At 44.5% G+C, this 24,448-nt stretch overlaps 1 protein-coding gene across 7 annotated transcripts in view; it reads left to right on the forward strand.

The window, feature by feature from the left end:
• The window catches only part of Drp2 (dystrophin related protein 2), a 48,299-nt gene that overhangs the window by 19,835 nt on the left and 4,016 nt on the right, over positions 1-24,448 (forward strand). For all 7 annotated transcript variants that reach the window (XM_076919022.1, XM_076919024.1, XM_076919021.1 and 4 more), the window contains 20 exons: positions 399-562; positions 2,482-2,638; positions 3,469-3,589; positions 5,704-5,972; positions 6,339-6,485; positions 6,916-6,994; positions 9,239-9,299; positions 9,634-9,695; positions 11,036-11,110; positions 12,082-12,283; positions 12,493-12,578; positions 13,489-13,646; positions 13,896-14,062; positions 15,848-15,959; positions 18,412-18,548; positions 18,819-18,884; positions 19,151-19,216; positions 20,022-20,165; positions 21,812-22,049; positions 24,116-24,236. In XM_076919022.1, the coding sequence (XP_076775137.1) occupies positions 399-562; positions 2,482-2,638; positions 3,469-3,589; positions 5,704-5,972; positions 6,339-6,485; positions 6,916-6,994; positions 9,239-9,299; positions 9,634-9,695; positions 11,036-11,110; positions 12,082-12,283; positions 12,493-12,578; positions 13,489-13,646; positions 13,896-14,062; positions 15,848-15,959; positions 18,412-18,548; positions 18,819-18,884; positions 19,151-19,216; positions 20,022-20,165; positions 21,812-22,049; positions 24,116-24,236 (2,632 nt within the window). The remainder of the gene's footprint in view (positions 1-398; positions 563-2,481; positions 2,639-3,468; positions 3,590-5,703; positions 5,973-6,338; positions 6,486-6,915; positions 6,995-9,238; positions 9,300-9,633; positions 9,696-11,035; positions 11,111-12,081; positions 12,284-12,492; positions 12,579-13,488; positions 13,647-13,895; positions 14,063-15,847; positions 15,960-18,411; positions 18,549-18,818; positions 18,885-19,150; positions 19,217-20,021; positions 20,166-21,811; positions 22,050-24,115; positions 24,237-24,448) is intronic.

Raw genomic sequence — 24,448 nt, forward strand, 5'->3', positions numbered from 1 at the left:
GGGTAAAGTGTGAGCTCCTGTGGATTGAGCTTGTAGCTCAGATTGAAGGCTGTGGTGGTTCATGTTTGAGCAAATCCCACCTGGATTCTTACTGGATGCAGGAGCCCATCTGCACAGCCATCCTGGCAAATTGTCTAACAGGAGGTAAATAACAATAACAGTACTCTGCACATCTGTGTCTCACACCTGTCCCAGGAGAACACCCATCCATGCGTGAGCTCTAGAGTCCTTCTGCAGCTCACTCCCTTGAATACACACCTGCACAAAACACGATGAGATTTCAGTACCCTGGGGCCAGGCTTTCTCTCATCTCCTTTAATCATATCCTGCGCTTAGCTCGGCAGAGAACAGAGCATGGGAAACTCCAGGAACCACAGAATATTTATGTTTCTGTCCAGGTTAGAGCTGCAGTCGCCATCCCTGCACCACCTTGGGATGATGCTGGGGATCCCTGCCTAAGTCCAAAGCTCTTGAACGGGTCTGTTGGAGCCACTGGCCCCCTGGAACCATCAGCCATGAATCTGTGTTGGAATGAAATAAAAAAGAAGTCTCACAACCTCCGGTAAGGACTAACCCCTAGAAACAGTTGCCTTAGGAATTGGCTGGGACAGTACTGGGCTCCTTTTGTTGTTGCAGCTTGTGTGCCCCCTCCCTCCAGCTTTACTCTCTACCCCTCTCCATCTGTCTGTGGTAGGAGAAGAAGAAACCTGGGTTAGAAGTCAGGCTATTTCTCTTTTAACCTGTTTTAAGTAAGTGTGTCACCTTAGATAAGTTGTTTGAGTTCTCAAACTTTTAGCTCCCACTTGGTTTTGTTTTCTTCTGAGATTTCAGTGCAGGCTAGCATGGAACTCTCTGTACAGTGCAGGCTAGCTTGGAACTCTCAGTACAGTGCAGGCTGGCCTTGAACCTTGGAATCATCTTTCCATTGCCTCTTCAGTGCTAGGCTTATAGGCGAGCACCACCATGCCTGGCTTTGTCGGTTTGATTTTTTTTTTTTAAGAAAAAAAAAAAAAAAGTAAGTAGAGGACTAAATAATATCTGTCCTTCCTACCTCACAGTTTTGCATTGTACATTCATATAACATGTGAAAATGCGTTCTAAACCTAAATGTGTTGATATGTAGATAAAAATGAAGTGATCATCCCTTCCTCTCCGCTCACAACTGCCCAGCCTTGGAGAGGTTCATCTGTATACTCTCATCCCCTTATTAGATGTTATACTATTTATTTATTTATTTATTTAGAGATAGGGTCTTATGTATCCCGGACTGCCTTTAAAGTCACCATGTAGCCGAGGGCCTAGAACTTCTGCTCCTCCAGTTTCCACATCCCAAGTAATCAGATTACAGGCGTAAAGCACCAAGTTAAGTTTCTATGGCATACGAGTCAAGCTGCGTGCATGCTAAGCAAGTACCCAACCAGCTGAGCTGCATCTCCAGCCCACTCGCATCTTTTTTTATGTCCTCCCCTCCCATCCATGGGTCATCAGCTTGGGTAGGTACAACTTAGAGAATTTCTACATGTTGTTTTCTTTCCGTCTTTCCGTGTGTGCCTCATTCTTTTAAAATCTCCATTTCTTACCATCAAAGCCCAAACTCAAGGCTTCTGTTGTGGGGTGGGAAGGTGATGAAGTGAGGCAGTGAATAAAAGCAGAGAAAAAGCAGGTTGTAGAGTCAGATAACCCAGATTTCAAATCATAGACCTGCATCCTTAAGTCTATGGTTATGAGCATCCTTGGATGATAGTCAGGTGCACTCCATAAGATTAGTGGGGATAAGATTTAGAAAAAGGTTTTTTCCCTCCAGGTATAGAGGAGCAGTAGACAAAGATAGTTGTTAGTGCTAAGAGGAATGGGCTTAGTAGCTGCACCAAGCCGTGCTTGACCAGCCTCCAACTTCCTACTATTACACCTTAGCTCATAGTTTATTTGGGAATTGGGAGCAAACAGACATATGATTATAGAATACAAATGATTTCTTCTGTATTCCCAAACTGTAGCTGATGCTTCTGTCGTCACATATCTGTAAACCACACATATACTACAATAGTATATACCACCAACTGCATCCTCTAGTGCGCAGGGCATCCTGTGCGGCTGAGCAAATTGATGTGATTTGGATTCTGCCTGGACAAGAAGGGAGCCAGATGGTTGTCACCCCTAATGTACTTTGTTCAGTTTCTTACCCTTCATGGCCCTGATGCTGGGCATGAAGCTGAAGTGACTAAGATCCACAAAGTGATGTTTTAAACCATTTTAATATGGACTAGCTCCCAGCCACTGTTTGTAATACTGCACTCCATGCAGTGGGACCTCGGGAACATTCATCAGGAGATACAAGAAGGAAGGGCTCCTGGGCCTCCCAGCACTTCAGCTAGAGCAGTTCCTTGGAATCAAAGCTTTCTATGAGTATGGAATGTTAAGAGAAATAGATTTTACTACTTAAAACGATGACGGAATCACTGGTCTTACTGTTACATGCAGCGCTCGCCTGGAGGCCTTCTCAGACCACAGTGGAAAACTTCAGCTCCCGCTCCAAGAGATTATTGACTGGCTCAGCCAAAAGGATGAGGAGTTGTCAGCTCAGCTGCCCTTGCAAGGGGATGTGGCCCTGGTACAACAGGAGAAGGAGACACATGCAGTAAGTTAGACTCCTAGAAGTGTGGTGTGGAGCCTTTCAGCAGGAAATACCCTATCACAATACCCTGACAGACAGGCCCTCAGTTCTGCTCGGGCACCTAAAGCAATAGGTGAGGGTATGCAGTCGTCGTCAGAGGGTTGAACTCCACAGAGTGAGTCAAGGCTTGTCCTCTGATTTGAAACTGCCTTGATTTATAAGGAGAGCATGGACAAATGGATGTAATATGGTGTTGAGAATGCAAAATATAAAACTGGATTTCAGTTACATAAAATGTATAGAGATGTGTGCATATATACAGTGATGCCACAGGATGGGAATCCAACAAAACATTAACAGTGTTTAACTCTAGGTAAGAAAACCGGGATTCTTTTTAGTTTTGTGCTTTACAGTTTTCTGAACTTTGAAATTTCTCCAGGACATTATCTCTATAATCAGAAAATGACTACTATATCTAGGATTTTGGTTGGGCTTTTGTGGTTTGGTTTTGTTTTTGAAACAAGTTTTTACTGCATAGATGTGGTTTACCTCAAACTAATATAGCTCAGGCTGGCCTCAAGCTAATTGTAGAACCCTAGCTGCTCTCACACTGAGTCTTCTGGTAAAGCTAAGCTCTACTGCACATTGTGGCATAGCTAGACTCATGGCACACTAAATAGACTTTCTAGCATGAGACTTATTTTTCCGCCTATGGGGAAGACTGAATTTTTTTCTGGGTAAGCCTGAGACACCTAATAAGGCCACAGGACCAAGCTACCTTGAGAAGAAAGGTTATTGATTCTAAAATAAAATTGAAGTGATTGAAAAGCTAACTTGGTTGCTAACTTTCGCAGGCCTTCATGGAAGAAGTCAAGTCTAAGGGCCCCTATATCTACTCTGTGCTGGAATCCGCCCAGGCTTTCCTGTCCCAGCACCCATTTGAGGAATTAGAGGAGTCTCATTCTGAGAGCAAAGGTAGGCGGCCTTCCCATCCTCCTCCACTTCCTTTTGAGCCGTAGGTGCTACTGAACAAACACCGTTGTGCCTTTCATGGGATTTTTGTCTCAGCTGTAACTCAGGAAGGCAGTTTGCTCCAGTCAGACCAAAGTCAGACGGGCAGAGTCACACAATTAGTTGTAAGAAAAAGGAAAGAGCCCTGAAGCAGGGCTCACCAGCATGTGGCCCGAAGCTATATGTGGCTATTCAGAGTGTCATGTGTGGCCATGTCATGGGCTATGAAAGAAAGAGAAAGAGAGAAAGAGAGAAAGAGAGGAAGAGAGGAAGAGAGAAAGAAAGAAAGAAAGAAAGAAAGAAAGAAAGAAAGAAAGAAAGAAAGAAAGAGAAAGAAGAAAGAGGGAGATACATACACACACAAAGACACAGGGACAGAGACAGAAGAAAAGAAAGACACAAGTGAATTAAAGCACTTCAAGGAATGAGAGCAGTGTGTCCTTTTGGATTAATGTTTGTCACCTGAGTGACAACGCAGGGCTGTACCCATGTCATCTGCACCTTTCTTTTCATATTTGTATGTGAAGATACTAGTGACTAAAGGTAGCATAAATTGAAAACCTTAGAAAATAACTGTTTTATTCCAACATGGAGGGACATTGGCAATACTGGTAACAGCCAGCAACTCAAATAAATAAACAAACAAACAAACAATTGTAAAACCTAAGAAGTTGGGTAGTGACCCTTGAGGTGAAAATTGATTGTGGCTTGTCAGCTCTGATCCTGGTGACATCTGGGCCTGACTTCATAGGGAAGACCACTTTCTGTTTAGATATCAATAAACTGCCAGTGTGGCATCCATGGAAGATAAATCTAAGTGGTGGTCTAGCAACCCCTTTGGGAAAGAATCCTCAGCCCTGACACAGGAAGTAAATAGACTAAAAAGAAGCCATTATCAGTTGAGTCCTTTGTAGATTCTATTCACAGTCTCTGTTTATTTCTGATCTCTCAGTAGGCCAGGTAGTTCATAAATTGCTGCTCAATGGGCCCTGAATAGGGCAAGCTCCAGAGGGAGCAAGGCAATTCCATGTAGCTTGGGACTATAGACTCCGAATCCTCTCTCAACAGGTAGTCTGAGGGTCAAAGAGGAAACCTAAAAATGACAAGTAGAAAAGCTGAGAATATTATACCAGGCTCCTGAGCTGGGGCTTCCTAAAAAAAAAATCATCCTTTCTTTGGATTTTAGCAGACACTGGTGCCCAAATCATTTCCTAGTGGTATATGAATGGACTAGATGACCGACTTTCACTACACTTAAGATGCTTTATTCACTGTTTACCTCATCATTTCACAATGAGGAAACTTTAATGTAAAAGTGGGGGAACGAAAATGGACTTATGTAGCAGTAGATTTATGAACCAACACAGGATAAAATTGTATAAGACTGAAGATGTATGTATGCACATGCGAAAAATGAATATAGGTAAAACTAGGGAACTCTGAACAAAATTGACAGATTACCTCAATGCCAAAATCCTGCTTGGGATATGATACTATCAGTTTACAAGACATTACCACTTTAGGAAAAGGTGCAGGAAATATTATATTATTACTTATATTGAAAAGCTAATCCACAATGATCTTAAGATGTACAATTTTCAGAAAACCTCTGAATGTGGTACTAGTGGTTGCTTAGCTGGGAAAGGTGCTTGCCTCAGACCCTGATATGAATTAAATCCCTGGGAGTCACCTTGTAGAAAGAGAAGGCCAACCGCAGCACAGTCTTTTGACTTACATACAAACACTGTGGCACACACACACACACACACACACACACACACACACACAGAGAGAGAGAGAGAGAGAGAGAGAGAGAGAGAGAGAGAGAGAGAGTATGTGTGTATAAATACATAAATAAATGTAATCAAATTTTAAATCCCTGAATGTGCCAAAGGAGCACAACCATGGGAATACATATGTAAATATGACTCTATGTATACTAACAAACACACACCAGTGTCCCCAAACCCACGTTTATAGGCAAGCATGTACATTTTATAAGGGGATGGGTTTGCCTTGGTCTTTCTCTGAGTTGCCTCTGCTGAGTTAACTTGACTTGACTTCCTGGTTGTCCTCAGATACCTCCCCCAGACAGCGAATTCAAAACCTCAGTCGCTTTGTGTGGAAGCAGGCAACAGTGGCCAGTGAACTGTGGGAGAAACTGACAGCCCGCTGTGTGGATCAGCATCGCCACATTGAGCATACTCTGGAACATCTGTTGGAGATCCAAGGGGCAATGGAGGAATTAAGCAGTACTTTGACCCAAGCAGAGGGAGTCCGAGCCACGTGGGAGCCCATAGGGGATCTGTTTATTGATTCCCTCCCAGAGCATATCCAAGCCATCAAGGTATGTAGGGATCCTTCCCTGACTGAGACCTGATGTCCTTTCACTGTGCCAGGGTGCTTTCTGCTGAGACTTAATTGCTGGTCTGGGTCTCAGCTGAGCATCTTTTAGTTATGGGTTGGATTGGGGGCTGGTTTATCTATAGTCTTCTCTGTCCTACTGTTTTCTCTTTATATGCTTTTCTGAGATAAATAGAAGAAAATGATAAGACCAGTGACCACTCATGTCTTAGTTTATTGCACAAATGGCCAAGTAGCTAGGTGTTGTTGAAAGTAATCATCTACAGGGAAAGGGGAGAGTTCAGGTGACTGAGTAACATGTCCTCTTCCCAACTCTGTCTGCTGTGGCACTTGGGTTCTGGTTTTCTAGTTATTCAAAGAAGAATTCTCTCCTGTGAAAGATGGGGTGAAGTTGGTGAATGATCTGGCCCACCAGCTTGCCATCTCAGACGTACACTTGTCAATGGAGAATTCAAGGGCTCTGGAACAGATAAATATCCGCTGGAAACAGCTCCAGGTAGAAGAGCATGCTGAAATGAGCTTTGGGGAGGCATCTTGGTATGGGCAAGCTTGTGGGGCAGGGTAGAAGGGGAGTATATGCAGGCCCAACAAATATCAATGGTTAGGGAATAAAAGCTACACAGGAAAAGAATAGTAGAGGGTTAGGGGTCAGAGGGTAAGCTTCTCAATGTCTAAGCTGCAGGTAGTGGCTGAACTAGAAGAATGAGAGGGGCTTGTCTAGATTTAAACACAATGATTAGACTGGAGAGAATTAATATGGCTTGGAACTAAGAAGGCTTTTCTCTGATCCTTCTTGGTGCTAGAGAAGAGTGGGAGTTGGGTGACCATATTGGAACAAGAGAAAGGCCACCTTATGAGAGAGCTCTTCGGAGGCAACTGCAGATTCCACAATAAGTAATAGAAGTAACCCACTGTTCTTTCCATAGGTGTCAGTTGCTGAGAGGCTTAAGCAGCTCCAGGATGCCCACCGGGACTTTGGGCCTGGGTCACAGCACTTCCTCTCCAGTATGTGAATCAAACTAGACTGCATGAAGCAGAACCTCGGACATTTTCCAAGAAAATGTACTATTGTCTGCTAGGGGTCCATTGGGAGCCCAGTATGTCTTGGCATCCAAGAAGCAATAAGGGAAAAGCTGTGTAGTGTGGTGGTTAAAACAGCAGCCTCCCCAGACAGAGAGTACTGGCTCAGAGCAACTGTGCCTCAGCCGAAGAGCTATGCAAATTTGAAAACTGGTGTACCGTTTTGAACCTCACCTTTCCCATCTGAAGGGGAGGGATTTCTAGCTCTTTAGGTTTTAAACATTAAGTAAGCATATTTGTGTAACACTTTTACTTATGAGCCAGGTACTTTTCTGGGCACTGGGGTCATGCTGGTGGGAAAAGAAAGTTCTTAGATTTGGAAAGCTCATATTCTAGTGGAGGAAACAGATCATAATCAAACAAGTAGACAGGTATAAAAGAAATGTGTGAGAAGTGCTATGAAAAATATTAAGCCAGGCAGTGGTGGCGCATGCCTTTAAGCCCAGCATTTGGGAGGCAGAGGCAGGCGCGTTTCTGAGTTCAAGGCCAGCCTGGTCTACAGAGTGAGTTTCAGGACAGCCAGGACTACACAGAGAAACCCTGTCTCGAAAAAACAAAAAAAGAAGAAGGAGGAGGAGGAGGAGGAGGAGGAGGTGGAGGGGAAGGGAAGGGGGAGGGGGAAGGAGAGAGGGAGGGGGAGGAGGAGGAGGAAGAGGAGGAGGAGGAGGAGGAGGAGGAGGAGGAGGAGGAGGAGGAGGAGGAGGAGGAGGAGGAGGAAAATATTAAAGCAAAGAAGGCATGCCTAAAGGGTGGGACTAGACTTAAAGGAAAGAGACACTGCAGAAGTCTCACTGAGAGGGTGACAGTTTTACAGAGTCCCAAAGGCAATGTACGAATGGAGCATGTGCGGCTAGTGGGAAAAGATACTTACTGCAAAGCTCTCGTTGAGAAGGTGGCAGTTTATAGAGCTCTAAAGGCAATGAAAGAAGGACCACATGGATAGCTGAGTGAGCACACTAGGCAGAAATTCTAGCCCTTAAAGCAGGGGCTCAGGGACGCGTGCTGAGGAACAGCGAGGAGACCTATAGAGAAGAAAGCAACAGAAAGAGCAGAGATGTCACAGCACAGAAGGCCTTGTGGGTAAAAGGAAGAACTCAAGATTTTACCCCAAACACAACAGAGAATTGTTTGATAGGGTTTGAAGAGTGGGGTGACATGATCTGATTTACATATCAGCATGATGTTCAGAATAGATTGTTGGGAGCCAGAGTGGGAACAGAGAGACCCCTCGGAATTTACTGCACCATAATCCAGATGTGAATGGGTGATGCTGGCCTAGACCAAGGTGGTAGGAGTGGAGATGTCAAAAATATGCAAAAAAGAATCTTACATGTGCACACAAGGCATGAGCATGGGATCTGGAACATAGGAGGAGCTCAATAAACATGCCTTAAGTTATGGCCTAATAGCCAGTTCCACACAGATATATCTGTAGAGGAGTCTTAGAATCAAGAAAATAGTAATGAGTATGCCAGGTAACCTGGGCCTCTGCTGCTAAGATGTCAATTATATAAACAGAGTTGAAAGAGTGCCTTCTAAGAGATAATGGGCAGTATCACCCGCCTCTGCCCCACAAATCTCAGAAGGTTGGCATTCTAGGGAAAGGCTCAAGAGAAAATTGTATTTCATAGCCACAGGAAGCAGTTCAGCTACCTGCAGCTGACTTGGTGAAAATGACAGCTTGCTTAGGGAACATCCTAGGGTTATGAAGTATTCCTGTTCATGTTCTAGCCATGTTTCTGGGTTCCATAGGCCATTAGTGACAGCCTCATCCCCTGTTTTGCATGTGTTTCTTGTAAATGCCACTCCCTGGGCTGGTAACAGTTGGAAGTGAATGTTATTTCCTTTTGTGTTTAACCACATTTGAGGAAGCATAGAGGGTAAGAATGGCCAGGATGAACTGGAGAGGAGACCCAGTGGTTAAGAGCACTTGTTTAATTACCAGCCTCCGTATGGTGACTCCTGACCATCTCTAAGTCCAGTTCTAGAAGATATACTGCAGTCTTCTGACCTCTACAAGCACCAGGAACACATGTGGTCCACATGCATGCATGCAGACAAAACACATAAAATGAAATGAGTTAATCAAATTAAGCAATTTAATTTAAGAATGGCTAGGACGCTTGAAGAATACTAGTGACCAGCTTTCTTTCTCTTCTTTCTTAACAGCTTCTGTCCAAGTTCCCTGGGAAAGAGCAATTTCTCCCAATAAAGTTCCCTACTACATCAAGTGAGTGATCATCAGAATCAGAAGCTGGTCAGTTACCTGCCTAGCCCCTTCATCTCCTGTCTTTGTGCTACCTAACTCTGTCACTTCTTGTGCATTGAGAGTCCCCTGATTAGTCTAATGCTTCCTCCAACTTGTAAGAAGTGCTAAGGTTCTGTCTGGGTGATGGTAAACTCTGGTGTATCGGGATCTTTAGAGTTTATCTTTGCATTGTGCAGCGTCTTGCAACCCGCCTTTCACTAACTGATTGTGTGTGTGTGTGTGTGTGTGTGTGTGTGTGTGTGTGAAAAGGATGTTGGGAATGTGATATTGGTGCTATTGATGCTTTTGTTTGTAGCCACCAGGCTCAGACCACATGCTGGGACCATCCCAAGATGACTGAGTTATACCAAACCCTAGGTGAGAATGCAAGGTTCCTATATGGAGTGGGAATCTGTACCGTTGTCTTTGTTGTCTACTTCATCAGTGTATGAATGAATAAAGAGCATGTGTCATATGCACAAAATGGAATTATTCTCTTTAGTCTTAAAACAATACCATTTAGACAATATAGATAAACACAAAGAATGTTATGCTAGCTGAAATAAGAGATGCAATGGTCACAGGCCACCATTTCAATTATGCAACAAGAATAGGTCCTAGAGATCTGCTATATGACATAGCATGTAGAGTTAACAGTACTGTTTTCATGTGTCAAGTTTTACTAAGAGAATGATTTTGTATTACGTGTTCTTACCAGCAACATACCACTACTAATAGTAATAGTAATAAAAAATAAGAAATTGGGAGGAAACTTTGGTAGCAGTGGATAGGTTTATGATACACTTTGTGGTAATGTATACTTATTGCCAAACTTATCAACAAGCTATATCCACTAAATACTGACTTCCTAACTATCACTTCACATATAGCTTCTTGCATGCCCATTGTTCTCCAGTAAGGTGGCTTTTCAAAAGGTAAAACAGCCCCTCTGCATCTTCCTCAACAGCATCTTCTCCATTTCCCCCTGGACCACTTTAACATCATTAGGAACTCTGCTTGAAGGCACGAAGTCTAATCTGATTTGAAAGGCAGTCTCTGAGCTGCAGTGAGGGAGACTCTTTCATGCCTTATCTTTGCTTACTAGGAGAAATAAAGCGTATGTCACAAGTTTATCCATATGAGTACACTTAGAACACTTCCACTGCTGTAGGGGATACCATTAAATGTAGCCTTTCTTTACCTATTCTATTGCTGATAGGCACATGGCTCTCTAGTTTAGAGTGACTATGTACAACACTGCTGAGGAGTTCTTGTACATGTGTGTAAAAGGTTTCCAGGGCATACTTTCAGTATGTAGGTCATAATATTATTTCAGCATGCTATAACAACCTTCTTCAAAAGCTGAAAGAGACTGGGAGCTATCAATGGACACTTAACAAGGGTCAGGTTTGCTATTAATTTTGTGTTTTTATTTGGATTAAATCCAGTAAAGAATTGCTTTCTGAAATGTGTATATATTGTATCATGGTACAAAATCCACTTCTTACTTTGTAAAACATGTCTGCCCATCACTGCAGCAGACTATATAGCAGCTCGATGGCTGGATGTATATGTTGCACTTCGTTGCACAATACCAAGTTGTTTCCCTGTGTGGTCGCATCAGTGCACACTCCCACTAACAACCCTCGTTCCTTGTCGCCACTTGTTCTACTTCACAGTTCTCTGATCTAATTGAGTCTCTTTCATTTTTTTTGCAGCCGATCTGAACAACATTAAGTTCTCAGCTTACCGCACTGCCATGAAGCTTCGCAGAGTCCAGAAGGCCCTGCGCCGTATGTCTTCAGTTGTTCTTTCCCATGGCTTTCACCCCCTTCCTCCTGTTCCCCACCTGTCTGCTTCTTCCCATTTGCATCCCTGGCCAGAGCTAATGATTGTTTTGATGGGAACACAATAAATGCTGGGGCATCTTTAGCTGAGAAAACTGGATATTGCCATTCACCCCAAGCCCCGGACTTGTTTTCAAAGTAACTCTACAGCTATCCAAATCGTCAGGGTTTTTTTTTCCCCCTAGTCAGCTTAGGTAATCAAGAAACTTTGCTTTGCAGCAGGCAGTATCTGCTTCATGGTCTGCCATCTTGGGCTTATTAGATACAGCAACAGAAATGTTAAAGCAAGTTTCTGTGGTTAGTCATCAGCATGCTGCAGACGTGTTATTGTCCCTTCTGGCCTTGCTCAGGAGTACTGTTCTTTAATCTTTCTGTCCCGGGGCTCTAGCTAGGTTGACTCAGCATCACAGGTAATTATGTGTTCCTGATATATGTCACATTCACCCAGTCATGCACCATCCTTTGTGACCGGGACTAAGATTCGTAGAACAGGGCCCATGAACAAATCTGTTTTCAATCGAAACTGTTATTGGGTTGAGGGTTTGGCTTGGTGAGCAAGGCCCGGGGACCAGCCCTCTGTACCTCCAAAATTATTTTAAAAAGATGAAACCTTTGCAACCAGAGAAACTGCAAATGAGATGAGTCAATACTGTGCAGGAGGAGTGCTCATTCACATCTCACTGTTTTCTCAGAACGGATGTGAAAGGACCTATGTATACAGAGATGTGCTTTGTTAACTTGGGCAATCTTTGGTGCCTTGCTCTTCCATAGGATGGGAGTCATTGCAAAGGACGAGCTTATGGCAAACTTGAATATGGTTGGTCTGGACTTAATACCAGACTTGGTGATAATACCTTGCCTCATCAGATCCCTAGGCTTCTTTGAACTCCATCTTCCTTTTCTTCTCTCTGTTCCAGTGGATCTGGTAACTTTAACTACAGCTCTGGAGATCTTCAATGAGCACGACTTGCAGGCCAGTGAACATGTAATGGATGTGGTAGAGGTCATTCACTGCTTGACTGCCTTGTATGAACGACTGGAGGAGGAAAGAGGCATCCTGGTCAATGTGCCACTGTGTGTAGACATGAGCCTCAACTGGCTCCTCAATGTCTTTGATAGGTAAAAGCTTTCATTCCTGGAAACCTTCCCAGCTAATCCAATGGCATCTCCATCAGTCCTGGTGGGAAGAGCTTGCTCCCATGGTGTACTTGGATCAGGACAGCTTAGAGCATGGTTGGCCCGTGCACTGTTGGTGTCAAAGCAGTAAGGAAAGACGGCCAAGACGTTAACCTTTCACATATATTCCTGTTTTCTATCTCTAAACCTAGTGGTCGCAGCGGAAAGATGCGAGCATTGTCCTTTAAGACTGGCATCGCATGCCTGTGTGGCACCGAAGTGAAAGAAAAACTTCAGTGTGAGTACAACTCTTTGCATCTGCAGTGATGTTGGGTGGGGGAGGGGTGTTGCAAGGGGAGAAAGGAGGAAGAGCATAGAATAAGCCGAGTTTCCATCTTGTGACTCATCAGAGGGTTACTTGGCCACCTCATGCTGTTTTTCAGTTCCCAGGTGCATTTTCTGGGACTTAGGTGAGGTTTGAAGCAATGGCTTTTATGTCGAGGGGTTTGCTAAGGTTGCTGGCCTGGCCTTGAGGAGGTTCTAGAAGAGCTTCCCTCTCTTGAGGGTGAGGAAAGCTGCCCAACGTTTCCACACCAAGGAAGCACATGCTTTCCCAGTCCTGTAGCATCCGTGTCTGGTGCTACTCTTACTTAGCTCTGTCTGCTTGCTCTCTGTGCTTTCTTTCTCCCCTTCTCTGATCTTCTCTTCTCTTCTCTTCTCTTCTCTTCTCTTCTCTTCTCTTCTCTTCTCTTCTCTCTCTCTCTCTCTCTCTCTCTCTCTCTCTCTCTCTCTCTCTCTCTCTCTCTTTCCTCTTTCTCTCTTCCCTCCCCCCTCTCTGTCTTTCTCTAGCCTCTGCCTCCTAATCAATATCCATTTTTTCTTTCTTTCTCCTGTGCTCCTATGTCTGTTTCTTTATCATTTTCTCCTCTGTTCTCTCCCTCCCTGCCCTTTTGCCCTCCCTTCCTTTCTCATTGATGATGTCCCCTTTGTGTCTGTCTCATTCCCCCACCCAAACTCAGGAATGCTCTTTTTTGAACCCTTGGGAGATGAGATAGGAGATGAGTTTCTGGATTTCCCACTTTCAAGCTATCAGTTCAACAGTGCAGTAGGCTCTTTTCTCTGTCATCTTTTTCTGCTTCTTCCTCCACGTACCGTTCTCTGGTCATTCCTAAATTGGGTCTGGCTATTGTTGATGATGGGCCCAGCAGATCTCTTCAGCCAAGTGGCCAATTCAGGCAGCCAGTGTGACCAACGCCATCTCGGTGCCCTGCTTCATGAAGCCATTCAAGTGCCCCGTCAGCTGGGTGAAGTGGCAGCATTTGGGGGCAGCAATGTGGAGCCCAGTGTCCGTAGTTGCTTTCGCTTTGTAAGTATAGAGCTGAACCTTCAAAGAGGGAGGGAAGTAAGATGGAAGGGATGGTGAGTGGGTGCAACATACTCAGAGGTATGGGAGCTTTTCTGAGATGGGACAATAGAACTAGCAGTTCTCTGGAGCACAGAGCTGGAGTCCTGCAGGGGAGGATGCTGGCTGATTCCCCTGCTTCACTAGATCCTGGCTGGCACTCAAGCAGCAAGATATTTGGCCTTCTATTCATTGGATTTCTTATTTCTCTAGAGCACTGGCAAGCCAGTTATCGAAGCTTCCCAATTCCTGGAATGGGTCAACTTGGAGCCCCAGTCTATGGTGTGGCTGGCTGTTCTGCATCGGGTCACCATCGCTGAGCAAGTGAAGCATCAGACCAAGTGCTCTATCTGTAGACAGTGTCCCATCAAAGGGTTCAGGTATGGGATACAGTACCTTCTGAGATAATAAAGATGTCATGGGACACAAAAATTGGGTACAGAACAGCATTCTTTAATTATTTTGCTTTATGATTTATCTATGGTGTGTTATTGTAACCTTTTTATTGAAAATGTTTAACTTCTAGTAATTAGAAAGATAATATTTTTGTTCTAGTTGTAATACAAGGTACTACATTCATAAAAATACATACTAAATGTTATAAAAAATAATCTATATATTAAATGTTATATCAACATATATAGTTCACCATCAACTCCCCAGAAAGAAAGAAAAGAAAAACTGATTTATATCATATGTGTTATAAATACTGCCCTTCCCCCCCCAGCTGACCAGTAGGCTACACACAAGAGATCCCAGTGCAGAGTTACAAAGAGACACACACATACATGCAGTGTTATAACATTGCCACCATGCAGCTCACATATCCCTAACCTAAAAACCCGAGGGGCTGGAGACATGGCTCTGTAGTTAAGAGCACTGGCTGCCCTTCCAAAGGTCACCCACAGGGTGGCTCACAACTATCTAGAATGGGATCCAATGCCCTCTACTGTTGTGCAGATATCCATGCAGACAGAGTACCCATATGCATAAAATACATACATAAATGAATCTTTAAAAATCTGAGATCAGATCAGGCCATGCTCTATCAGGGATTTCTAGATTACCAGATGCTCAGCCAGCAAAGCCCGAGCAAACACGGCCAGGATTTCACATAAAGGAGGCCCAATCAGTCCCATAGATGTAAATGGCCTCAGAGGCATGAGCAACCTGCAGCTATGCAGCAGAGAATGGCTATGAATGCAGCCTAACCAAAAAATCAACTTAAATAACACATGAGGGTTATTTGTAAGTCAAAACTACACATTCCTCTCCACTCTAAACGTCATAGATGGGAGTATGTTATAGTTTCAACTGACTGCGGCACACTGTGCATACCCAGGGCCAAGCTTAAGGGATAAAACGTTATTGGAATTCATTTGAAGCCTCTCGGGTTATAATCCACTCTTTCCTCCACAAAGCTAATGCTCTCATAAAATGCCTGAAGTTTGTGAGTGTGCTGCCGAGGATAGAATTCGAGGTCTTGGGCATGCTAGGCCAACACTGAATCCCAACCTCAATCCAATCAGCCTTTTAGCTTTTTAGAGTACTAAAGAGTACATATAACTGTCCCTACAAACACGCTGCTTTTTATAACTACACACCAAGGTGACCTGTGACTGCCCAAGATAACCTGGCAATTTAGCTGTAAACCCAGGGATATCTATTGGATTACCTAAGGCTAGGCATTTCACTCTTTGATGCTACCAGGACTAGGGAAGTTGAGCTTGCCTTTAAAAGGAGATGGGGAGGACTGTTCTATATTTTGTAATAATGTGAATACAGTTATTATGAAAAAAAAAACCTTTGAAAACAACCTTCAGTCAGCTTAACCACAGCTAGTGAATAAATTGCCTTCATATGGGAAGTTTGACTTCTCCAGAGTAGGGAGGGGACTTTGGGGACCATCCTTGTAAAGCTGCCCACAGTGAGATGTTTATTCCTACCTGCCCCACCCCTTAAGACCTGGCTGACACAATGCCCTTTTCCACACTTTCTGGGACCTGTGGTTTAATGCAGGATTTGTGGTCTGTAGAATAAGGCTATTTACCTGTTGAGGTTAAGCCCCACTCCCTTCTCTGTGTGTATTTGGATTGGGGAAATGGTGAGGTCACTGTGGTACACTGGATTGGTTATCTTCATGACCATATCTTCTCTCCCCTAAGGTACCGGAGTCTGAAACAGTTTAACGTGGATATCTGCCAGACCTGCTTCTTGACAGGCAGGGCCAGCAAAGGCAACAAGCTCCACTATCCCATCATGGAGTATTACACACCGGTATGAAGCCCCCACTCCAGGCGGGAGGGGCAGGCATTTCTCAGACAGTAGGCTTTGATCCCCTTTGCACAGCATTGGCACACAGGAGTCAGCTCTCCTGATGGAGCATTACCAAAACAATAGGGGTTCACTGGTTTTGGGGATTCAGGCCCCTCTATTCTTCCATCACAGCTTTTCTGACACTGGGGCCATTGTTACCTAGGGTGCTCTGTGCCCTAGTCCTTTAATTGACATTAACTGTTTTGCTGCAGAAAAATATCCCCAGGTCGGGTGTGGGGGTAGGGGAGCAAGATGGTTCCAGGTACGTCCCTTTCTCTCACTCATGGAAGTTTTCTTGGCTCACTTCCTGTATAGCTCCTGTATTGAATCCAGGTCTCTTTCTTCTACTTTGGCTTGTTTTTCTACCCTCTCTTGCCAATACTAAAGTCTGTGCTCAAGATACACATTCCATTAAAAGGAGAGACATACGGTTTTAACCTGTACTCACAAATTGTATTTGGCTTCCATGGGCAGCCTTCCCCTCAAAGCTGCCTCAGCCCATCTTGAACAATGTCCCTGACCTCAGCCAAGGGCTGCTACATGTGTATCGTCCTGAGCTTCTCCCCTCAATTATCTTTCAAGATTTATCCATTTTGTACTTTATGCATCTGGGTGTTTTGGCTGCATGTATATCTGTGGACCACTTGTATGCCTGGCGCCTGAAGAGGCCAGAAGGGAGTGTCAGGTCCCTTGGAATTGGAGTGACAAACATCAGAGCTTTTAGCTGCTGAGCCATCTTTCCCACCCCTTCCTCCCTCAACATGTTTATACTTTTCTGTTCCCTTTGATTCTTACAGAACCCCAAGTATACTCCAACTGGCTTTCCCCCCCTCCCCACCTCTCCATTTTCAACCTGTTTCTCCACAATCCACTTTTCTAAGGAATTATATCCAAATTATGTTAGCACAGGGATATGTGAGCCAGCGAGAGCAAGGGCCATGTCCGTTACTTTTCCTTTATTATCATTTACACAAACATTATAAAGGGCAAACAGAAGAAACTAGCTGAAAGAGAGAAGCCGATGATCCTCTGCCTCCTGTTTATCTTCCCTGTTCCTAGAATTTATAGAAGAGGGGCTGCAGGACGGCTTAGTGGGTAAAGTGTGCCAAGCTTCACGACTGCAGTTTGATTTCCAGAACACACGTGGGTTGTCCTCTGACCTCCACTGTGTATTGTAATGGGTACAGATGAACACACACAAAGCAAATAAAATTTCAAGTTTTATAAACAGAAATTCATAAAAATGTTTGATATGATAATTTTATTGTTGAGAACTTCACATGAGCAGCCCATCTACACACTCCTGTCCCCTCCAACTTTTGCTGTGTGTCTGTCCCACATAATTTCTGCTTTAATTATTGTTGCTTATATATACATGTGTACATACATACATGTGTGTATACACACATATGTATATTCATACACACACACACATATGTATCTGCATACATATGTATGTATACACACACACACACACACACACACCTGCTTCTCCACAGTCCACTTGGGCTGGAGAAATGGCTCTACAGTTAAAAGCACTTCTGTTCCTAAAGGATTCAGGTTTCATTCCCAGCACCCACAAAGCTGCCTACAACTGTTTGTCACTCCAGTTCCAAGGGACAGATATACATGCAGGCAAAGCACCCAGATGCATAAAATACAAAATGAATAATTCATAAAAATATGCAAATCTCCATACATATATGCATATGCATGCACACATGATACAACCTACCGAGTCCATTTAGCTTTGTTACTATGTACATGTGTCCAAAGCTGACCACTCGGGATAGGATAACCTGACTGGGAGCTTGTCCCTGGAGAAGGATGGTTTCTTTCTCTCTCAGCAGGCATTGACCCCTTGTAGCTTGTCCTCTAGGGGTGGGACTATGGAATTTCCCCGTCTGTGTTGGCATGTCGGCTGGTGTGGTCTTAATGGATCCTATTACAAAGACCCACAACTAGTCCAAATGTCCATAATAAGGGACTGTGAGATGTCTGATTCTCACGATTCCACAGAAAAGGAGATGGGAAGATTGTAAGAGCCAGAAGAACCCATGAGCTTTCAACAATATGATTAGGTGAACAATCCCAGTGTAACAACAAGAAACATACCTTAGAATGTAGCAAATACACACTCTCTGTAAAAGATTCAAACTATCAGACAGGCGTGTTCGAAGTTTAAAATGAAAGTCTTCCTTTTGCCTCACCCCTTCAGTCTACCGTCCCAGAGGCAACCAGTGTTGAGAGTTTAGGGTGTATTCTTTGGGGCATTTTTTTTAATTGGCAGGGTATGGGAGGCACAGACAGCAGCAGGATACCAGACACACTCTGTGCTCTAGTGGAAGAGTTTCAACATCTCATGGTATCTGGAAGTCACTAGCATGGCTCTCTCTGTCCTGTCTACCTGCAGACCACATCCAGTGAGAATATGAGGGACTTTGCCACAACCTTAAAGAATAAATTCCGGTCCAAGCAATATTTCAGCAAACACCCTCAGCGAGGTTATCTGCCTGTGCAGTCAGTACTGGAGAGCGACTGCAGTGAGACGTGAGTAGCTAAGCAGAGGCTCCGGGTGACCTCATCCAGCTCACCTATGTGCGGGGAAGGGGCTGAGTCACAGATGACCTGGACAATATTCCCAGGTGAAAACCACCAGCGACAGGGCGGATCAGCTTGAATCTGACCTAGAGTCTGGCCTAAGCAATAGCGTAAGATCCACTCTTTATATCTTGATAGCGTCCAGGCAGGGAGGGTGGTGAGAAGACAGGGCTTTCAGTTGCCTTTGGTCCTCTCTGAACCTTTGCTGCTTTCTTCCAGACCTGCTTCTTCCCCGATGTTGCCACACGCTGACACACACTCTCGAATTGAGCACTTTGCCAGCAGGTACCACTGCCTTTCAGTGGGAGTGGGGACTATATGAAGTCCAAGGAGAGGTGGGCGGGAACTGTGGGAAGTCCAAGGACAGGGAGAAGTAGAATGAGCAAGGGAGACATGAAGTGGAATGTACCATGGCCAGCAAGGCCCAACCCTTAGTGGTGGTAAGTGAGGGCAGCTCCGTAAGCCAGTGATCCTATTGTGCCATTGGTGTGCTGGGATGGAAGCAGGTCACACATCCTGCATGTTCTCCTATTGTGCCTCTGTCTTTCTAGGCTTGCTGAGATGGAAAGTCAAAATTGTTCCTTTTTTAATGACAGCCTGTCCCCGGATGACAGCATGTGAGTTTCCACAGCTGCTAATTTTCCAGAAATAGCTGTGCTGGGATGCTTCTGCCACTGTTTGGGAATGGTATCTCATCAAGAGAATGGGAGGCTGGTGGTTAGGGTCCTTGATCCCCCGAGGAAGGAAGGCTCCTTCCTGACTACAGTGTTTAGGAAGAGAAGCAATTTCTCATCTGTCAACTGAGCCATCTACTAAGGCCCCTTCATATCCCATGATACCATCCTTCCATGCCCAACTTTAAAGAAAGAGAAAATAAAAAGCTCCTGTCTAAAGCTGCAGAGAGGAGCCATTATCCTGTGCTCAAGATAAAAACCCCATTAATCCTACAGAAACCCTAAGAGAAAACAGAGACTTGACTAAAGCATGGCCTAAGGGGGATCTGATGCCATACAACAGAGAGGGAATCCTTGCATCTCTAAAAGAGGTTCCTTGCCTGTAAAGAAGGCCTAGGAACTGCTGACATGGGACAATCTGGTCCTGACTGGGACCAGATCCTTCTGAAAGATGAGAAAGGAAAGACACATAGAGTGGGAAACAGCATGGAAAGGACGGTGATTTTCTCATTATACTTAAGAAGACCCCAGAAACCTCAGCATCCTGGAAATATCTCCCAATCCTCTCTCAGACGCTGTCTCTTTCAACATCTCAAAGCCTGAAGTTGACACCTGGCTTTCTTTATGTGACTTCAAAGTGAATGAGCCAGCATTCATTTCCTGGGGTCTGAGCTAGGATCTGAGAACTTGCTCCCTGACTTGTTTCTGTGTTCAACACCTGGTCACCTCCTTTCCTAAACCCATGCAGAGATGAGGACCAGTACCTGTTGCGACACTCCAGCCCCATCACAGACCGAGAGCCGGCCTTTGGACAGCAGGCTCCATGCAGCATGGCCACAGAAAGCAAGGGGGAACTAGAGAAGATCCTGGCCCATTTAGAAGATGAGAACCGGTAGGTATGGTCATGGCATAAATTTGTGTGGGTGCCAGAGGCTGGCAGCTTGAGCGTCAACCTTGACGCTTCATGAACCATGTAATCTGGATCAAGTCACTTCCATCTTAGGATCTTCCATTTCTCAGCTGTTTGACAGGGATAATACTGATGCCAACTTGCCAGGCTTACTTTGAAGACCGAATGACATCAAGCATAGAATGTGCCAGTCCTTATAATAAGGATTAATGAATGTTGAGTCTTCTTATAAATGTTTGAGTCCTTGTAATATAACCCTGATTCTCTGACTGTCCACTAGATACAGGTAGAGAGAACACTAGAAGAATGCAGAAAAGAATATAACCTGTCCTTGCTCTCAAAAAAACTTTCTGTACTAAAACTAGAAAGAACTGCTTGCTACTGAGTAAAATTATCCCAGGAAGTTGTAACCCTACATAGAGCATTTCTGAAGCAGAAGAGATGAAGTGCTACAGATGGCATTAATCTCCATGGAAGCAGAGGTGGCTGCATAGGCTTGACAGGAGTTGAAGGCTCTCAGAGGGAAAGGAAAACAATCTGCAGAGCCTCTTAGGGTAGTGGACTTCAAGCATGAATGAGTGTGCCCAGGAGTCAAGGGCAAAGCTTGGGAAAATGCAACTCCTAACCTGACTCCTGGGTGTGGAGGGCCTGAGTTTCTATTTCTAACCAGCTGTCAGCGATATTAGTATCACTGATCCCCACACCACCCTCGGAATGGCAAGTCTTAGAACAGTGTTCCTCAGGCGGTGGAGTGCAGGTGAGGACTAGTTTGCAGAGTGTGTATCACCAGTCCTGGAAAGACAGATGCACAAACACACAGTAAGCTTTTAGAAACTTTTCCAGCGGACTTGACACTGTCAGGATAACGCACACAATTCGTGTAAGTCCATCACATTGAACGGGAGAGAGGTCAGCTTGAGTGTTGTCGAACTTGTGGGGCAGGGCACAGCAGTGGTGTGAACTATGGACTAGTTGTGAACATTAGGACAAGCTATCGTTTATACAGTGGAATGAACTATGATCAAAGCCCTGGTTTCTCCAGGGAACGTCAGAGAACTGCTACACTGAAGGAGTAGAGAGCAGGCTCTGGGAAATGCTAGGAAGAGCATGATTCTCTTTGCCTAAACAATAGAAAAACTCTAAATTTAGAGTGTCTCCTTGATGACCCATTATGAACATTCAAAGCAGGTCAAATTGGAGGGCTGTAGAGAGAGGCGGCCAGATAGGTGATCTCTTTATTTATGCTATGTCTTCACTGAGAATCTAAAAATCTATAAGTAGAATAATAGGTAAACCACTGGCACTAATGCCTCTTTTATTTGCAGAACATGTTCTTACCTGCTTTTGAAGGTCAAAATTAATCCCCAAAGCATCAAGGCCCTAAGACATTTCTTATGTGAAATGTCAGTTCACTGCTCTGAGGCTTCAGGATGGCAGTGTAAATGTCAAGCAGGCTGGAGAGGAAGTGGCTGTGGCCGTTTCAAGCAGAGCATCTCCAGGGGTTGGGTTGGGAGATCACAGAGACCCCCCCCCACACACACACACATGAGAAACAGGAGACCCATGGAATCCAGATAGCAAGTTGGCCCTGCTAAAGCCTTAGGTCTTGGCATCTATATCCATGGCAGGATTCTCCAGGGAGAGCTGAGGCGCCTGAAATGGCAGCACGAAGAAGCAGCTGAGGCACCTACCCTGGCTGAGGGCTCCGCTGAAGTAACCCCAGACCACCGCAATGAAGAGCTTCTGGCTGAAGCCAGGATCCTGCGGCAGCACAAGAGCCGCCTGGAAACACGCATGCAGATCCTTGAAGACCACAACAAGCAGTTAGAGTCTCAGCTGCAACGCCTGAGGGAGCTGCTCCTGCAGGTGAGGCTGGATCTACAGAACCAGGGTAGCTCCCTGATTCAGGAAGAGGGTGCAGAGAGCTGGGTTTGGAGCAGAGAGAGGAGAAAGTGTCACTTAGCTGTGGCAGTCAGGTGACTTCTTGAGAAGAGCTGACTAGCAGTTGGGATGAAGGGATGAAGAAGGAAGTGGGCAGTCCCTAACCAGTCTTCTTCCCATTCACTTCCATACCACCTCTATGTGTCACTCTCCAGCTACCTATGGACTTTTAAGGACTTTTAAGGAGGCTCTATTTCACAGCCCATTGGAATCTGGTATTAAAAGAACAAACTTCAAAAACCATCAGAAACAGAGGGACTCAGTTGGTGTAACACCAAGCATGAGGACCTGAGTTGCATCTGCAGAGACCATGTTTTGTTTTGTTTTCTAATTTCCATGCTCAGGACATGGATTTCTGGGGATTGCTGGCCAACCTAGCCTACCTGGTGAATTCAAGGCCCATGAAAGACTCAGTCTCTCAAAACAAAGAAATGAAAGTGGAAAAGAAAGGTGAACAACACCTGAGGACTGACACCCAGGGTGGTTCTCCAGCCTCCAAGCGCATGCCCATACACATATACGCAAATGCACACAAATGTATGCACATTCCTGCACACATAGACACAGCAACCTATAATCCAAAATGTGGTATTTTCAGGTTTGGACAAGAGAAATATTTTTACAATAAAGGGCTCTTTTGTTGCAATTTGCTCTTTTTGTCTCTGGGAGGTCAGACAGCTCTAGGGTCAGACAGCCTGGGCTTATATACAGTGGAGGCTCGGGAAGTTACCAGCTTTAAGTTTTTTTGTTTTTTTTTTTTAAGAAAACAAAACAAAACAGTGGCCATGGAGAGATGTCTCAGAAGTTAAGAATACTTGTCCAGAGGACCAGAATTCAGTTGCCCAGCACCGTGTAGGTCAGCTCACAACCATGAATAAATTCCGGGGGTAGAATCTGGCACCTTCTTCTGGCCTCCAGGGGTACACACACACATGTGGCATACATGCACAGATACACACATAGAAACAAAAAAAAATTTTTTAAAGGGAGCTAGGAAGGTAGCTCAGCTGGTTAAGTCCTTCCGACACAGGCTTGACAACCTGTGTTCAGTCTCTTGGATCCACATAAACGTGGAAAGAGAACCAAGTCCAGGAAGTTGTCCTGTGACCTACACATATGCCCTGTAACATAAATGCGTCTGCACATGCCATACACGTACACACAGTAATAATAATAATAATAATAATAATAAGTAAACATTTAAAAAGTAATAGTACCAACATCATAGGATTGTAACCATCCTAAAATCAAGCAATGTATATGCAGAATTCAGCAAGATACCAGGAATATAGCACACTAATCATATATGTAATCTGTCATTGTCATCATAGGCAACAGACAGTGGTCCCCTTCTCTATATTGTCCAAGGAACAGCCTTTTTCCTTTCTTAACTGATTTTTAAGTTCACATTCAGAATCCTATCTATTTTCATCCTGGCCTCTGCACATTTGTATCACCATGCTTTGTTCTCCTCTATTGTCCTCCCCATTGCCCTCCTCTTTTCCCCCCTTCCCCTCCAGTTCCTTTCCTTCTTTCCCAGTCAGCCCCCCATTTTGCTCTCTTATGGCATGTGTGTCATTGGCCTCTTTAGTTCCAGGGACAATCTTTAATGAATTCCTGGAGTTTTCTAGCAGATGCTATGCCATGAACTGAGGATCAAGTGTGCAACAATGAAACTCCAGAAAAAAAAACGAGGTCTAAATAGCCTAATTATAGTTGAAATGAAGGCAAAAGACCCTTGGGTGGCGTGACATTCTTATAAGAACCAAGAGCCTTTGACTGGTGTTGTTAAAAGAATTTAATTGATAATTGAACAATCTAAGAGGTTTTGTAAAGGGGGGAGGCACAGTTTCTAGCACCATGAAAAGCTTCTTAAAGACCCAGGGCCAAAAGGTGGGCATGGAGTCTCTAAGGTTCCTTTTTAAGCTCATGGGTCTAAGAATGAGATCATGAAGGCAAATCCACTTAAATCACATCTTACTTCTTGCTAGCCTCCTACCGAATCAGATGGTAATGGCTCTGCAGGCTCATCCCTAGCTTCCTCTCCACGCCAGTCAGAAGGCAGTCATCCCCGGGAGAAGGGTCAGACTACTCCAGACACTGAGGTTGCAGGTAAGTTCCCCCCATGTAACCTGCTTCCTCCAGCGACTTGTCCTTCCCAAAGTTTTACTAGAGCTGGAGCTAGGGTTGTGTATAATTGATTTGTTGGCTGTGTCTCTCATATGCTTCTTCTAAAAATGTCTAGTGAGTGCCTCTTCCATACTAGTCATTTGAACGGGAGGGTACAAGTACTCTGAACCCAATATTCAGCTAATGGCAGCCTA

This window comes from Arvicanthis niloticus, chromosome X (genome assembly GCF_011762505.2).
Source record: "Arvicanthis niloticus isolate mArvNil1 chromosome X, mArvNil1.pat.X, whole genome shotgun sequence".
NCBI lineage: Eukaryota > Metazoa > Chordata > Mammalia > Rodentia > Muridae > Arvicanthis > Arvicanthis niloticus.